The sequence below is a fragment of the Euprymna scolopes genome, chromosome 39 (genome assembly GCF_053919585.1).
Source record: "Euprymna scolopes isolate OS-2025 chromosome 39, ASM5391958v1, whole genome shotgun sequence".
Taxonomy (NCBI): domain Eukaryota; kingdom Metazoa; phylum Mollusca; class Cephalopoda; order Sepiida; family Sepiolidae; genus Euprymna; species Euprymna scolopes.
In genome coordinates this window covers 59,112,780-59,129,932 of record NC_136520.1, presented here as the reverse complement: position 1 = coordinate 59,129,932, position 17,153 = coordinate 59,112,780, and the positions used below count along the sequence as shown (strand labels likewise).

Below are 17,153 nucleotides of genomic sequence, written 5' to 3'. Positions count from 1 at the left end.
GAAGCGAAACCAATAACAAAATTTTGTAAGCAAAAAAAAAACAGAATGGGTGTGGAGAGGTGGTATAGTAAGGGTATTGAGCAACCCAAGTTCCTATAAAAAAATAATTAAATACCCGTGAGTATCCGGTGCAAGCGAAAAAAAAAAAAAAAAAAAATTAGCCATGATAGTGAAAAAGGAGGTAAAAAAAAGCAAAGCTGTCTCACCCATGCGACTTGTGTATGTGAAGATTGCAAAGTGTGAATGACTTTGCAAAAATGATGACGCTAAAAACTGACCCAACCTTGCAAAAAACAGCCCAGTTGATGGTCAAAGAATTAATGTTTTTGGACAATTTTTGGATATTTGTCGTCCGAGAAATGGATCTTTCTAACAATACTAGTGTGTCAAAAGTTTTAGCAAGACATACAAACATACAAAACATACTCCTGATCTGAAATGGAACACATACATCAAGTCTGTTTCCAAGGTTGCTGGAAAGATGGTGGGATCCTTCTACCGTTCCAGAAGATATCTCACTACTGATGCAATTCTCTATCTATATAAAAGCTAAGTACGTCCAAGGATGGAATACTGCTGCCATATCTGGGCAGGAGCTGCTAAAAACAGCCTATCCTGCCTTGACAGAGTACAAAATAGACTTCATGGCTTAGTGGGGGATGCCCTTTTCTCTACCCTGCAACCTCTCTCCCACAGAAGAGACGTTGCGAGCCTATCCTTGTTTTATCGTTATTTCCATGGCAGGTGCTCGTCTGAACTCCAATCTCTGGTCCCCCCCTCGCTAATCTTTCATGAAAAACACCCATCTAGCTGAATCCACTGTGAAAAATTTCCCCCACTCTTTATCTGTGCCTAAATCAAAACATGGATTCCATGAACAAAGCTTCTTTCTTAGAACTGCACGCCTGTGGAACTCTGTTCCGTCTGCCTGCTTCCCACCTGACTACAACCTGGATGTCTTCACGTCCAACGTTAACAAATTCCTAATGAACCGCCCCCTTAAGTAAGCATTTCATCACATTTCCACACTAACGTATTGTACTTGCAATAACCCTTATCCCTGAGTGGCTTCCCGGCCTTGATAAGTGGTGACCACCGCGTAAAAAAACAAAAAACAAAAAAAAAACACATTCACACACACATACACACATTAACAGACAGGTGAGATTTATATAATAGATAAAGTTGTCATTAGGTCAAAAAGAATAAAATCACAGTTATGCGAACTTACTAATAGTGTCACCAATGACAATTGACTACTGAATTTTGTATAATGATAAAAGTGTTTGAAAATTGGTCAGGAGATAAGGGTTCAATCCTTGGTCAAGCCATATCAAAGACTCAATAATATTTTATGGTCTCTTGCGAAATGCTCAGCATTATAAGACGAGGATCATGAGTATATGTAGTAATTCTGAAAAAAGAGTGGCACTCTCCCCTACACCTCAATGTAGTATCTAATGAAAACAGAGTCTTTTGGTTACCTTCGATTATGGTTGACCACTTTACTATTTTAATTAAAATGCCATAGTTTTAAATTTCTCCAAGCAAAAAAATATATATTTATATATTCGTGTGCAAAATGTAAATGTTTTACTTAAAAAAAAAAAATGCATATTTTAATGTAAGCATTAAAATGAGATTATCTCTATATAAATAAAATTAACTCATTTTTTCCTGTCTGATTTTGACATTAATAGGATTAAAAATCAAGATATTTCATGCAAATATAATATGCACAAACGGCAGTACAATATATGAGGTGTGTTATAGGCTTATTATTTCTCAAATTCCTCGATAATCTTAGATTTCTATACTTTTTCTGCTGAGAAGTCACGGCCAAAATCGGTTAAGATCAATGGAAGTGGTAAAATATTTTCTCTCTAAAAAATTCCTCCTCCCCCTGCCACCACTTAACACCGTTTGGGGATCGTTCACAAGGAACAGTTGAGAAGAGAACACCGGTTTGGCTTCGTAGTGCTTTCATGTGAAGTTATTTAAAATCACTAAACTAAGCTGCAGTGCTCTGTGGCGTAGTGGTTAGCGTGCTGGACAATTCACATTATATTTTCACGTTCGCGCCAACCTACCGTAGTCGTTTTTTTTTCGTTTTTTTTTCCTAAACAACTGGAATGGACTTTTCTTGGTGGCCGAACTGTTAACGTTGCAGATGTTTTTTTTTTTTTTTTTTTCACACTTTATTTTCCTACTTTTACTCATGACTCCGGGTTTGATCCTTCCTACTTACCTACCATAACATTTTTTAAAACTCCCCCCCCCCCGTCCCGGAAACAAACACTCGGGCAACGCCGGGTACCCCCGCTAGTTGATTAATATTGTTAATTATGCTGATAAACAATATCTAATATATAAAGTAAAGCCAGTCTCTTTATCACTTTTTCATTGATAGCTTTCTTCCTGTAAAATCAATATTTGATTTTAATCCAATAGTTTTTCTTGTGCTGTGTTGCAACATATTGTTAAGAAGGAAAAAAATGTAATTCGCATTAATTCCTTTCAGAAAATATTTTGTCCGAGCTGGAATTATTTTCAAATGGCCAACATCATAAAAATTAATGTAACTCTATAGTTTTCTTTATAGAGTTAGTTCTCTTTGATTTTAAAACAAATAAATTCTGAATTAATTTTTAAAAAAAAGACAGAAGCAAAACAAATTTCAAATAAATTCTCAACCAGGCAATGCCAGGTAGGTATAACTAGCGATAAATAAAGTAGATAACTTACGTCACCAGTTGCCTTTGAAGCACCAAACATTCGTGCACGAATCAAACCTTCGCGTCTTTTTGTTCGGAACAACTTTACAATCGGAGCATTTTCAGATAGATAATTTTGAAGGCCTTGAAGTTCAACTGCAAATTTAAATCAATAAACATTTATAAAATAAATAAATATAAGTTATAACAGAGCATTACCTCTCTTGTTAAAAAGCTTAAAGGAAAACAAGAACAGATATCATTAATGATGAATAGCAGGGCCAGTGTCAAAGCGTTGTCTACAAGAATTGAAGAAACTACTAGAAAAGACAAGAAAAACACTTCTTATCAAAAATACTAAAACTTTATCTATGAAACAAAAATGATTTGTAAATACAATGATACATTATAGCAAAATGGAAACAATCATTGAATTAAAAGATTATAAGAACAAATAGTTAATTAATGGGATGTCCTTTTGCACAGTAATATGTAAATTGGTTGCTTGCATGATGTCAATCCCAGACACCTGATCAGTATATGAGAAAGGTATTGTTCTATTTTGAATTTTTTTTTTTTTTTTTTTTTTACAGTGATCACCACTTATCAAGGCCCGGAAGCCACTCAGGGATAAGGGTTATTGCAAGTACATTACGTTAGTGAGGAGATTTGATGAAGTGTTTACTTAAGGGGGCGGTTCATTAGGAATTTGTTAACATTGGACTTGAAGACATCCAAGTTGTAGTCCGGAGGGAAGCAGGCAGACGGAACAGAGTTCCACAGGCGTGCAGTTCTAAGAAAGAAGCTTTGTTCATGGAATCCACGTTTTGATTTAAGCACAGATATAGTGGGGGAAATTTTTCACAGTGGATTCAGCTAGACGGGTGTTTTTCGTGAAAGATTGGCGAGGGGGGGGGACCAGAGATTGGAGTTCAGACGAGCATTCAGACGAATATTAATTTAGTGTTTTAATTTTAATGTCAGTGCAACAAATGGGCCAACTTTATAAATTGAGATTAAGCGATCACTTGTTTGAAGTATAATTTTAATAGATAGTTGTGTAAATATTAAATTTTTCATAGCAATAACATACTTTTATGGTTAAATGTTAATAGGATTTGTCAGGTGAAAGAGGTTATATAATATGATATTAGGATTAGCTTAAGCATCCCCAGACTTAAAACTTAAACTTAAACTTAAGCATTTCAGACCCTTTACCTACCAGCTTAAAGGAGAATAAGAACAGATATCATTAATGCTAAGTAGTGAAAATTGTGCTCATAAGTATCCTCACCAAAAATGATGACAAATTATCCAGTAAAATTTTAATTAGAAGTAAATATCAGTTTTATTGTATTTTGCTAAATCCAGTGACCCAGTAATTTGTAAAACAAGGGGAATACACTGGTATGTCATTTCTGCAACTATCTCCTTTGCTCATGTCATAAATTGACTTTCAAAATAATAATGTTATTATTTAGAAAACCATTCTTAACATGGGGAAAGAAAGAAAAGTTCACCTTATCTGAAAGTACGACCTCTTACAAGACTTACCTTCCTTGTTTTACATAACTCAAATAGTGAATCACACAAAACACAACAAGACCGATTTCTACTTTTAGTTAGAAAACCTTTTCAGCCTAGCTTGAATTGAAATAAGAAAATTGTATGAATTTGCTTTTATTTCATCTTGTATTCAACGTTCTGAAAAGAATACATCATTGTTTTAAAACAATTGTAATTTAAACGATTAGATTGAGTGAAAAACGCTATTTAAAATGATATATAAAGAAAAGGTATTATCACAAAAGCATTTTTTTTAAAATACATCATTTGAAGTCAAAATTAAAAATTTTCTTATTAACCTAAGAGTAAAATTTTAATTAAAAGTAAATATTAGTTTTATTTTCCTAAATCCATTGACCTGATCACAATTAATTTGTAAAACAAGGGAATAGATCAGTTTGTCATTTCTATAAATATCTTCTCTGCTCATGTTAAGAATGACTTTCAAAATAATGTTATTATTTATGAAGCCATTCTTAACATGGAGAAAAGAAAGAAAAGTTCACCTTATCTGAAAGTACGACCTCTTACAAGACTTACCTCCCTTGTTTTACATAACTCTTCACAACAAGTCAAATACTGAATCACACAAAACACAACAAAACTGATTTCTACTTTTAGTTAAAATTCTATCCAATATCAACTCAATAATTTTTCCCATTTTTTTTTTTTTTGTTAGGATATTTATTTTTGCTTGATATCTAAATATATCAAAGAGTTTTATTTGGAAATGCGATTTTCATAAATATTTTTAGGTGTATAAGCACCCCAACAGATACAGAAGGAAGAAGAAGGACAAAAACAAAAAACAACTGTCTCTACTTTATATAAAAGAAGATAAAATAATTGTGTGGTGAGAGTAAAGAGAAAACAAAATTAAAAAAAAAATGTCTTACTCAGTGAACTGGTATCATCGACCAATATGATTTCATGAAGCATTTCCTTTGGCGAACGATCAATGACGCTGTGCACAGAGCGAAGCAACGTTGTCAAGTGTTCATTATAAAAACAAATTATAACACTGGCCGATGGCAACAGAAGCTGGTAGGATTTTTTCTGGCATCTGGAATTAAGAAGATGAAGAAAAAGAAAGTCTGAATATCCAAATGTCTAAAATTTAAGGCTTATGCTTTAGGGGTCTTTTCTATCTCTATAAAAGTGAGAGAGAGAGAGAGAGAGAGAGAGAGAGAGAGAGAGAGAGAGAGAGAGAGAGAGAGTGTATGTGTGTGTGTGCGCGCAAGGATATTTCTCAACCTATATACTCAATGAATTTTTAAGTTACAGACTTGAAAATTGGTATGTAGTGTATTCAGACATGTGGAAAACCTTTTAATCGATTTTCATCTGGAAAAAAGAGCTGCTAAGGATTATAAAATTGAAAAATTGGTATGTGAGGGGTGACCATTGGATTATCTGTTTGCCAACTGTTTCACAAATGCGCATGCGTGAATGGTTCGCATGACAGATTCCTTATGTTAAGAATAAGTAGGTTTGAAAACTTTTTTAAACATCGTGTCAAGCTGGCCTAATAGCTATCATACTTGACTCACTCACTGTCTTTAGGTTTTGGCTTGGATCTCAGCTTGATATTTAAAATTTCTTTTTTACTTTTGTTTTTAGTAAACCGTTTAGAAAAAACATAATACTCGCATGCACATCTTTTAGTTTCTTTCCATTTTTTTACTTTATTTTTTTTTAAAAGAATTTAATGTTATATTTAATACAGGGCAACACCGGGTATATCTTCTAGTTGACAATAAAATAACATACATGCATATAACCTGTGTTTCAAAATTCAAAATGATTAGTTAATTAGTTAAGGAGTGACTCCTGTATATACAAATATGTAGACATATACCCATACCTAACTTTATATATATAGTAGCAGTTTAGCCCGTCTTTGCTCGGGCCCTATGTACTGTTCATAACTTTATGTGCATATGTATATATATATATATTAAAAAGTTTGACTCATGTTCAGGTAACCTACATCTAAAATTTCAAGTGTTTAGACCCAAAATTGGCAGAGGAGTTTGGGAGAGTCTATAAAAATCAACTCTTTCAAGTTTTACCTCTTGACAGCTAAATGTTTGCCCCCAAACTGATTAAAAAGCTTGCTGCATGTCTGAATACCCTTTGTGTAAAATTTCAACTGTTTAAACCCAAACTTGGCTGAATAGTTTGCTAGAGACTGAAAAGGTAAAATCTTTTGAACTTTGACCCCTTAGCAGCCAAATTTTCGGCCAAAAACTGATTAAAAAGCTTGCCTTATGTCATGTAAAATTTCAAATGTTTAGACCAGAAACTGTCTGAGTAATTTGGTAGAGACCGCAGAGGTCAAATTTTTTTTTAACTTTAACCCCTATTATGACCCCTTAACATTTATTGTTTCAGGCTCAAATCAAGTTATTAAGTTAGATCCATGTCCAAGAAACCTAGATCTAAAATTTCAATTGTTTATACCTAAAATTGGCAGAGGAGTTTGGTAGAGTTCTCAAAGGTCAAATCGTTGAACTTTGACTCCTTAACAGCCAAATTTCTGTTTGAAAATGGATTACAAAGATTTTCCCAAATCCAAATCTCCATACCCTGTATATCAAATTTTGAGTCTGTAGACTGAAAATTGACAGAGTTATTATGTCGGGAAATGTACATAGACAGACACTTTCACTTTTATAGATATATAAAAAACAATTATATATATATATATATATATATATATATATATATACTAGCAAGGCTACCCATCATTGCTTAGGACAAAAATGTAATATACTTTTATTAAAACTTCTATTTCTAAAACTTTCTCTATTTCTCTCTTCCCCCAGCTTAATCTATCCAAACCCTATCTTTTTCCTCAGTCCATTTCTCTCTCTGGATGGACACGGACACGCGCGCGCACACACACACACACACACACACAACTCTCCTATATATAAATTTTGTTTCTTTCTAAAGTAGTACATAAAAACTGGCAGAAAAAACGCCAAAAGAATTAATAATTTTGTTTTATTTATTTGCACTATTTTCTTTCTCTCTCTCTCTCTCTCCACTGAAACCAGAAACTTTTCTAAATTCGTTACATTTTTTTATATCAGCACCATCCATGTTTACTTTTTATTCCAATACATTAAACATTAGTTTTTTTTCATCTAGAATGCTTAAAATAAGGACCCCTCCCTTCACAAGTTTCGGTCGATTTGATTGGTTGGTTGCATACGTTTATCAGATTGAGGGAATTTTATAATGGTTAAAAACACCTATCACAAACTAAACAAAATGGTGTCATCCATAACAAACAATCAGATAATTTGAACCTAACATGATCGACATTTTTCTAAATAAATCTAAACTTCACTTACAATTACTTTACAGTGAAACAAATAAGTATCCTATACCTCTATAAGGCCACCGTTCGCCCATATATAGAGTATTGGTGTCATATTTGGGCTGGTGCATCTGACACTAGTCTCTTGCTCCTAGACAAGGTTCAAAAGAGAGTCGCCAATCTGATAGGTCCTGAACTGTCAGCTAAACTTCAGCCTCTGTCACATAGACGAAATGTTGCCTCCCTCTACCTGTTCTACAAGTACTTCAATGGTGAATACTCTGACAAACTGCAAACACTTGTGCTCCCTAGACGTAAATACCCCCGACAAGCAGCTAAATCCCACCCCTTCACAGTAGAGATCCCTAGATGCAAGAGAGCCTTCTACTCCAGTAGTTTCTTCCCCAGAACAGCTAGACTTTAGAATTCCTTTCTGGGTCCCTGCTTCCCCGACTGTACTAACATGCAGAAATTCAAGTGTAACGTGAACCGACATCTTGCTGCCCAACTTCCTATACAGTACCCCTGAGGCTTATGTCCCTGATAGTAGCTCCCTACAACAAAGTCGCAATGTGCCTTGTTTGGGGTGAAAATGCAATAAAAAAATAATTTTTAAATAAAAAAAGTCCAGTTAAAATTTTGTAGAAGATTAGATTAAAATGGAGGGATGTGCTTCTACAGAACTTGAACCCAACCAGATCTACTTGTTTTAAAAACTATGGGGAAAAAACTTTGCAATGTTGCTTTTGAATAGTTTAACCAAACAAAAACTTCTTATTCTAACTTTTCCTAAAAATAATAATGACAGCTTTCTGTAACTATTATGGACTTTCAACTAACATTTTCATACACAAATAGTACTTTATAAAGTTACATTTAAATTGAACATTGTAACGTAATCCCCATTGAGGAGCGTTAGAACTACGCTGAGGTAGCTTTGTATTCCCGGGTGATGCCAGATAACCCAAGGATTTAAGATAGAGAAGATAAATATAGATATATTTTAATTCACTGTCAAAATGGATATATTTGTTTTTTGGGGGGGTTGGAAGACCTCAGATATTTTGTTATTTGGGAAAAACTCAACAACAGGAAATGCGAGGATGTTAGACGAACATATTGTACTGGCTGAGTGATGGTTGGTGACCTCGAGGTTATGTGATTTTTAGTCTTGAATGGAGTCTCAGATAGTTGGGGCTTAGCGTGATTTCATTGGCTGGGGAGACTTCCACCTCACCCACATCGGTCTAAAATTAAACAAATGCGCTCTAAAATTAAACAAATTGCTCGTTGAATTTGGGGAGAACAGGTCGTATAAACCCACCGTTCCCTGGAGAGAGGACCCCTCCCCACCTCATCCATTCGTCAGTCGCTGTCTGTGAAGAGAGTTGAGACTTTGAAAAGAACTTACAATATCCGAATGAGAATTGTAAAAACATTTTGTACATAATTTTATGAGAATTAAGCTTTTGAAGATAGACTACAATCGTTTGTCTTTCTTCCTGCCTGCCACTTTGATATTCGCTTTCAGCATGCCAGATTTTATGTAACAGCCTCAGAGGAGTCTAGACGACACGTGCCGAGAATCCAGACAAATAAGAGTCCTAACCACTTCCTCAAAGGAGGCATTACACATTATAGCTAAAAAATAGCATAGTCCTTATTCTGCATAAGTACAAAACCATGTCTACACTGATGCAGCAAATCAGGATTGTGTAGGATGGAGAATAAGATGCTACTTATTTTGCTCCGGCTTGGAACAAAACAACAATAATCATACCTACATTGGTTACGGCCAGTGAACGACACTTGTTAAGGCAGCCAATGCCCATCAGTGACTGTGGGTAAATGCCAATACCCACAAGTAACCCCCTCAAAACAGTAGTTACTGTCTAAAAACAGCAGTAATCGACTTGAAATAGCAGTGCCAGCCCCATCAATAAATGACAGTAACCACTTTAAAATTACTGTCATTCACTGTCAATGACCAACAATGTCCGCCGTTGGATGACAGTACCGTCCAATGGATGAAACTGCACGAATATTGAAGACAGACAATTTCATTTCAGAGCAGTCCAATGGAAGCCAGTGACTATCAGTGTCCACTACAGGTATCCAGTGACAGTCAGTGAATGCCAGTGCCCAACAGTTGAAGACAGACAATTTTAGTTCAGTGCCGTACAATGGAGGCCAACACTGATCATGGTTGTAAGTGACTGCCAGTTGCAAAGGCAGCCAGTACTCACTAGTATCCGCAAGTAATTACCCCAAACCAACACTAATCACCAGTAACCCCACAATGACAGCCAGTGGCTTCCGCTAGCTGCCACTGCTAGACAATGCCCAACAGTAGAAGTCAGATGATTTCATTTTGGCCATGGCCACCAGTGCCTGCTATTTTCCAGGGCTGACAATCATAGTTTAATTTGTTTACAGGAGTAGAGGGGATCTTTACTGAATCTGTTTTGGCTTTATGTCATACTTCCACCGGGCAATGCCAGTGCACAGGTCCTACTCGTTATATATAAGAAATATTTTTATAATACTTACGCTGGATTACGAGTGTCAGGAATATCTCGATGGTAACCGAGTCTCTCACTTATGAGGACATTGAAAGAATATAACTGGTAACCTGTAAAGAAATAAAAATTAATTTTTTTTAGAAAAATTGTTTTGTTTTTTTAAATATGTTGCATATAATTTAACTTTTAAAATGGAAGAGATGTCAAACAAGAAAAATCCCTGGCTTAAAGTTTGCAGCAAATGGTGTCTGATCAAATTCAGTTCCTGATATTAAATTTGATTTGTAATATAACTTTTGGTGAGAGTTTTGGTTCCCCAAATTTATTATTATTTATATATTAATAGGATAGCCTGTGCGTTATTTTATTTATTTTGTGTGTCACGCTTACAATGGAGTGACTGTCGTTTAATTGTTATGGACTTCCATTTTTTATAATAAATAATTTTCCCAAGAATTCTTCATAAGTTTAGTTTCGGTCTCAATTATAACTGATGGCACTTAAGTCATCTACTTTTTTTATAAATAATTTTACCAAGCATTCTTTATAAGTTTTGGTTGCGGTTATACCTGAAGGAACTCAAGTTATATATATATATATATATATATATATATATATATATATATATATATATATATATAAGTTTTGGTTTTGGTTTCGATTGAAGCTAATGCACTCAAGTCATATGGATATAGTTTTTTTATTTTTAAAATCGCAACTTTATAATATATAAAAATTGATAGAACATTAACTCTATAATATACAAAATCTGCAACTTGCGTCACAAGTCCTATCCGTATGCCAAAAGATGTTACCATGACTGTATACAGACAGTGCTAAATTCTGTCGACATGGGCAGGTAACTTTTTCGACAATTGCACGAAACGGCCTAAAAACCCTTATTTTGGGCTTTTTGTGTGACTCAGCGTTGTTCGTTACGAACCATATATAGATAAGAACAATCTAGGGACTCATACCTTTCAGGGAAAAAAAGAATTTTTCAATTTGGTGCATCTGTTCGAAAGTTTTATTGGTATATATACACACATAAATAAATAAACATTTAGAATTTTATTAATAGTATAGATGAATGAGTCCTGTGTGGAATTTCCACAGGCCCCACTAGTTAATATCATTGTGAAATGATGATTAAAATTAAGAAAATCTGATCACATTCAAGGATGGATTATGACAAGTATTTGTTGATAGTGGACTTGAAGATGGCCACGTTGATGATTTCTCTAAAATGTCTTTCAGGAGGCAACCAGAGATTGGAGCTCAATCAAGCAATTTTCATGAAAATAATGATCGAGTAGAAAGAGACTAGCAACATTTCTTGCATGAAAAAATGGTTGTAGAGAATAGAAGAGATCATCTCCCACTAGATTACAAAGTTGATTTTGTGCTTTGTTAAGGCAAGTAAAAATATTTTGAGTGGCACCTCCTCAGACTTGACAGCAGTTCTCCACCTTAAGACATATCTTATTCTTATGTAGATGGGGGATTGCATCAGGAGTCAGATACTTTCTGGCAGGGTTGCGGAATTGAAGTAATTGTTGGAAGGAATCAGAGGTTTTGGAAAGAATCCAAACTGGACACATAATAATGGAATTGTTTGGGGTTTTTTTTTGTCACCAAAGAGTAAACAAACAGTCTGAATATTGGAAAACATAAAAATAAATAGTTGGAGTGGGCGTAAAAATTTTTGGAATTCTAGGAGTTGAAAGTGAACTTTTCACCTTTCGGCTCTGCAACCCTCTTCACTAAAGCAGTAAAATGCTCCAACCATTTTTCTCAGCAACTTTAGCAATTGATTGCATATAATTCTTCCATTTTAGACCTGGATTGAAAGTCAATTCAAAGAGCTTATTAAAACATGAATTCCTTGATGATTTTCACTGCAGCTAACAAAGTCTTGAGAGGAGTAGCATACACACACAATGAAATGAAAACTAGGGAAACTAGAAGAAGGCACAATATTTAGTTGAATTTATTGAACAATTAATGTTTAATGAATTTTATCAGTAATCTAGCAGGATATCTGTATAAGGAAAGGTACACCTCCTCCCTCCCCCCCAAAAAAAACAAACACTTTTTCACTTTTTAAAAAAAAATTTCTTATTATTTTGTTCAAGTTGGAGATGGGTCATCCTATCAAATGCTAGACTCAAATGTCATCTCATGAATTCCAAAAGAGTGATCTTTTCTTTTTTTCTTCAAGTGCAATTGTTTATATCTATTTTGCACTTGATTCATTGGGTATATTTATCAAGCAGTTTTTTTTTTTAATTCTCTTTTTAATGAGTCCAGTTGCTCCTATAATTACTGAAATGATGGCGATTTTCCTAAGATTCTAGTTTTAAATGTTAACAAGCTGTCTGAATATTGGAAAACATTAAAATAAGGAATCAGAATGGAAGTAAAAATTTTTGGAATCCTAAGAGCTGGAATTGAAAATTTTACCTTTCGATTCTGCGACCCTTTTTACTAAAGCAGTAGAATGCTCAAACCATTTTTATCAGGAACCTTAGCGACTGATTGCATATAATTCTTCCATTTTAGACCTGGATTGAAAGTTAATTCAAGGAGCTTATTAAAACACGAATTTCTTGATTTTGATTGCAGCTAACAAAGTGATCTCGGTCATGGAAGGAGCAGCTATGAAATGGGAACCAGAACAAGGTATGGTATTGTTGTGTTGTAACACAATAGTAAAAGAGGAAAATCAAGTTGAGGTTGGTTTAATTTGGTTGGTTGGTTGGTTGTTTTTGTTTTACGGCATATCAACCCTTTTCGGGTTATTTAATGCCGAATCCAAAGATTTTGAAGAAAATTTTTTTTTAATAGAATATATTTGTTTTCACGTTGGTTTCTATTTAACCCATAGTTGGGACCCTAACAGGTACTACCACTCCGGGTCAGAGTGGACCTGGGAGCAATGGTAATTAAAGGGTGGCTCCACACTCCCCAAAGCCCACAAGCTGGGGCCCTCACCACTGGATATAGTTTAAGGTCATATCCAGGACCCCCATTGAGGGACTTTTACCCTCTGCAGGGGGGCAGTCGGCGTACTCTAATGCCCCACCGACAGGGCCGAGGTTGGTTTAACAAACGAAGTGTATTAACATCACATGTACAAAGGTAGGAATATGAGTATAACTGACTAGCGCTCAGCGAGGCAGTGGAGTACTGTCGCTCCTTCTCACTGGTGTAGACATTACTGACACTATATATATAGTGAGAACCGGTGTAATTTCCTTTATGTATAGAAAGGCCGGTATAACAGATATTAAGTTGAATTGATCGAACAATTAATGTTAAATAAATATTATCAGTAATCTAGGAGAATATCTGTCTCAGGACGCATAAAATTACCCCACCCCTATTAAACTCCCCTGCCCGTAACAGAATAGTTTTTCACCACTTTTATGTCCACTTATAAAGATTAAAATCAAGATATAATGGTACAAAACTTTATGTATAGAATCTGTTTTAATCAAAATCCATTACATGATTTTGATTTTAGCATAATTAGGAGATGGGTTTGTCGATTTCAAATGGCGACAGAGATGTAAGTCACAAAGTGCATTCCAGACTTTTACGACTAAGGCATCAAAAGAGGCTGGCAAAAGTGCATTGAGAATGGTCATATAGAAAAATTAATTTTGAATCACAAAGGGTCTCTAACTTTAATGATACTACTCCTGTCTTCATAGTTCTCCAATGTTTTAGTTTTTAAGATAAAAAAAAAAAATAGGCCTTACTTTTGGAACCACTCTCATAAAACTATGAGAAAGACATTGAGTGTGCAAAGGGTGGAGGTGGAGGTGGGGGAGGGGTAGAAGGGAGACATGATGTCATTACCCTCTTCACGAATTGTTTTAAATTTTAACCTTTACGGTAAAAATTAACATTTTCAGAGAGAACTGTCACAAGAAGGAAAAGGAAAGTAACGTAAGACAATATGGGAAGGAGAAAGAAGAAGAAAGAAAAGATAGGAAAAGAGAAAAAAAAGTATGAGAAAAAGAGAACTGCACGCTTGTGGAACTCTGTTCCGTCTGCCTGCTTCCCACCGGACTACAACTTGGATGTCTTCAAGTCCAATGTTAACAAATTCCTAATGAACCGCCCCCTTAAGTAAACACTTCATCAAATCTCCACACTAACGTAATGTACTTGCAATAACCCTTATCCCTGAGTGGCTTCCGGGCCTTGATAAGTGGTGATCACTGTGTAAAAAAAAAAGAAAAAAAAGAAAGAAAAACAAGAAATAAAATTTATCCAAATAGTGATGACAAAAAAATTTAAAAAAAGGCTGCCAGGTCTGATATAAATATCACTTTGGTCACTGGGTATTCTGTTAGCTTTTTTTTGTTTACGAATTTTAAAATAAAATAAAAATAAAATAAAATATAAAAAAAGCAATTCTGACCATGGTTTCTTTTGTCCTCTTCCTGTTGTGTTTTTATAAGTCCAATCATATTCAATTGCGTTTCGTTTTGAGTCAAGGATTTATCTAGCATTTTTTTCCGTTTCCTCGCTTTCTCTTCCATCAGTTTCTCTATTTTCGCCTGTAGTTCCAGTTGTTCCAGTTTTTTACGATCCGCATCTTCCAACGACGGGTTTTGTCTCCCACGCTGTTTTCCAGCTTTCTTGCTGTTGTCATTGTTGAGTTCATTCAAACGTTTCTCAACCATTTCCTCCGATGGAGGCGTGAAGACAATCTGGGGTACAATCCGCATTCGTTTCTTTCCATTTGATTCGTTGCTGAGAAAATACTGAAACCCGACGACAAACACGATAACGACCACCAACAAACGGATCCATTGTCGTTTTCTGGGTAGCCGCATTCTTTTAGAAGGATTTATTTTTGAATGGACAAAATATTAATATGTGCATTCTGAAAAAAAGAATAGAATAATTAAAATTAGTTATTCATATCAAAGATTGACAAAACAGGGTGAAATAAAACAAATTCATTAAACTTCAGAAAAACAAAGATGACGGCTTTTCATATATATGAAGAAGACGGAGAAAAAAGAGGGGAAAGTAAAGTAGGTATCAAAATAGAGAAAAGAAACATAGAGGAAAAGAAAAATAACCTCAATATGGTTTCCATTCTGCTAGATCTACAGCAGATGTGCTTACAGTTATATCTCATAGGATTAGCAAATCTCTCGACGGAGGCAACCTTTCTAGGTCAATTGCTCTTGACATATCTAAGGCCTTTAATAGGGTATGGCATAAAGGTTTACTTCACAAGATCTCTAGCTATGGTATAGCTGGAAATGTCTTCTCAATTATTAAATCATTTCTTTCTGATAGGCTCATAAGAGTAGTAGTTGAGGGGCAAAAATCAGAAGCTCACAGTATTAATGCTGGAGTCCCTCAGGGGTCCATCCTGGGCCCAACTCTTTTCCTGATCTACATTAATGATATTCCAAATCACATCCTTACATCATTTGTAGACATTTATGCTGATGACACTACCATTTATGGTAGCACATCTAAGACAGTCAATGACCAAGTTCTCTCCGATTCTCTCTCCTCTGATCTTGAGCACATGGTACAATGGTGAAAGGAGTGGCTGGTTACTTTTAATGCATCTAAAATCAAGCTTCTCTCTTTACATCATCAACATTCTGATCCACATCTGACATCAATTGAAATGAATGGCTCTCGTCTTCAGGAGGCCTCAAGTTTTGACAAGCTTCTGGGCTTGACCGTTACTCCTGATCTTAAATGGAACATGTACATCAAATCTGTTGCCAAGGCCGCTGGAAAAATGGTGGGATTTTTCTATCGATCCAGTAGATATCTCACTGCTGATGCTATTCTCTATCTATATAAGAGCCAGGTACGTCCAAGGATGGAGTACTATTGCGACATCTGGGCAGGAGCTGCTAGAAAGGACTTGTCCTGCATTGATAGAGTTCAAAATAGACTTCGTAGCCTCATCGTAGGAGATATCCTTTTCTTTTCCCTGCAACCTCTATCTCACAGAAGAGATGTTGCAAGTTTGTCTCTGATGTATCGTTATTTTCATGGAAAGTGTTCAACTGAGCTTCAGTCTATGGTCCCCCCTCTCCAAACTTTCACAAGAAACACTCGTTTAGCTGAAAACACTATCAATAATTCCCCCCACTCTTTAGCTGTGCTTAAACCTAAACGTAGATTCCATGAACAAAGCTTAGAACTGCACGCCTGTGGAACTGTCTTCTTTATGTACGCATGCACAACTGGAAGTTGTAAACAGGATGCTGGGTTACAACACCTGTTACAAGGTCATTTGAGTTTTTATAGTTATATAAATATATATATATATATATATATATATAGCAAGTTATGAAAATATTGGCAATTAGCTACACAGAATATTCCGCGTTTCATCCTCGTGAAAATTCGTCAGACTTAGTTAATTATTACTATAATTATTTTATTTTAATATCTACAGACACTAGTGTTTCATCCTTTCGGGAATCATTAGTGCAGGGTGTCACGATTACCGCCGGTCGGGAGATTTGAACCCGGCAACGAAACCATCTCTGACTCCATTAATAAGGAACAAACCCGCACGGCTTTCCTTTGGATGACAAATATTGAAAAACTGGCCAAAAACATTAATTCCTTCACTCTAAACTGGCAGTTTTCTACAATGAGGGGTCAGAGTTTTTTAAATCACCATTTTAGCAAGTCATCGTATCGGTTGGATTGACTTTGCTGAATTTTAATATTTTGAACTTCCAGTCGGATTGTGGAGACATCGATAAAGGCGTCATGTTTCTTTTTCTTACTTCCTTTACGCTACAGGTTCGAGCCTGCCTGCCTACTACCATTTTTTTTTTGTTTTTCTCTCTCTACGCAAACTGTCTACTGTTCCCCCCCCCTCCACTACCAATTTATTTATTTTTTTACCCTCTTACCCCTGGTTCCTTACTCGGCTCAGGCAACGCCGGGGAATCCACGACTTGCAAAAATGGTGACTCAAAAAACCAATGTACAGTTAGTTTTTTTTTCACTTCC

General features: G+C 35.3%; 1 protein-coding gene across 3 annotated transcripts in view; it reads right to left on the bottom strand.

Annotated features, from left to right (window-relative positions):
- The window catches only part of LOC145263795 (polypeptide N-acetylgalactosaminyltransferase 11-like), a 107,744-nt gene that overhangs the window by 26,576 nt on the left and 64,015 nt on the right, over positions 1 to 17,153 (bottom strand). For all 3 annotated transcript variants that reach the window (XM_080120856.1, XM_080120857.1, XM_080120855.1), the window contains exons 2-5: positions 14,563 to 15,030; positions 10,159 to 10,240; positions 5,177 to 5,343; positions 2,746 to 2,870 (exon numbers count right to left, since the gene is read on the bottom strand). In XM_080120856.1, the coding sequence (XP_079976982.1) occupies positions 2,746 to 2,870; positions 5,177 to 5,343; positions 10,159 to 10,240; positions 14,563 to 14,980 (792 nt within the window). In that variant the 5' untranslated portion in view covers positions 14,981 to 15,030. The remainder of the gene's footprint in view (positions 1 to 2,745; positions 2,871 to 5,176; positions 5,344 to 10,158; positions 10,241 to 14,562; positions 15,031 to 17,153) is intronic.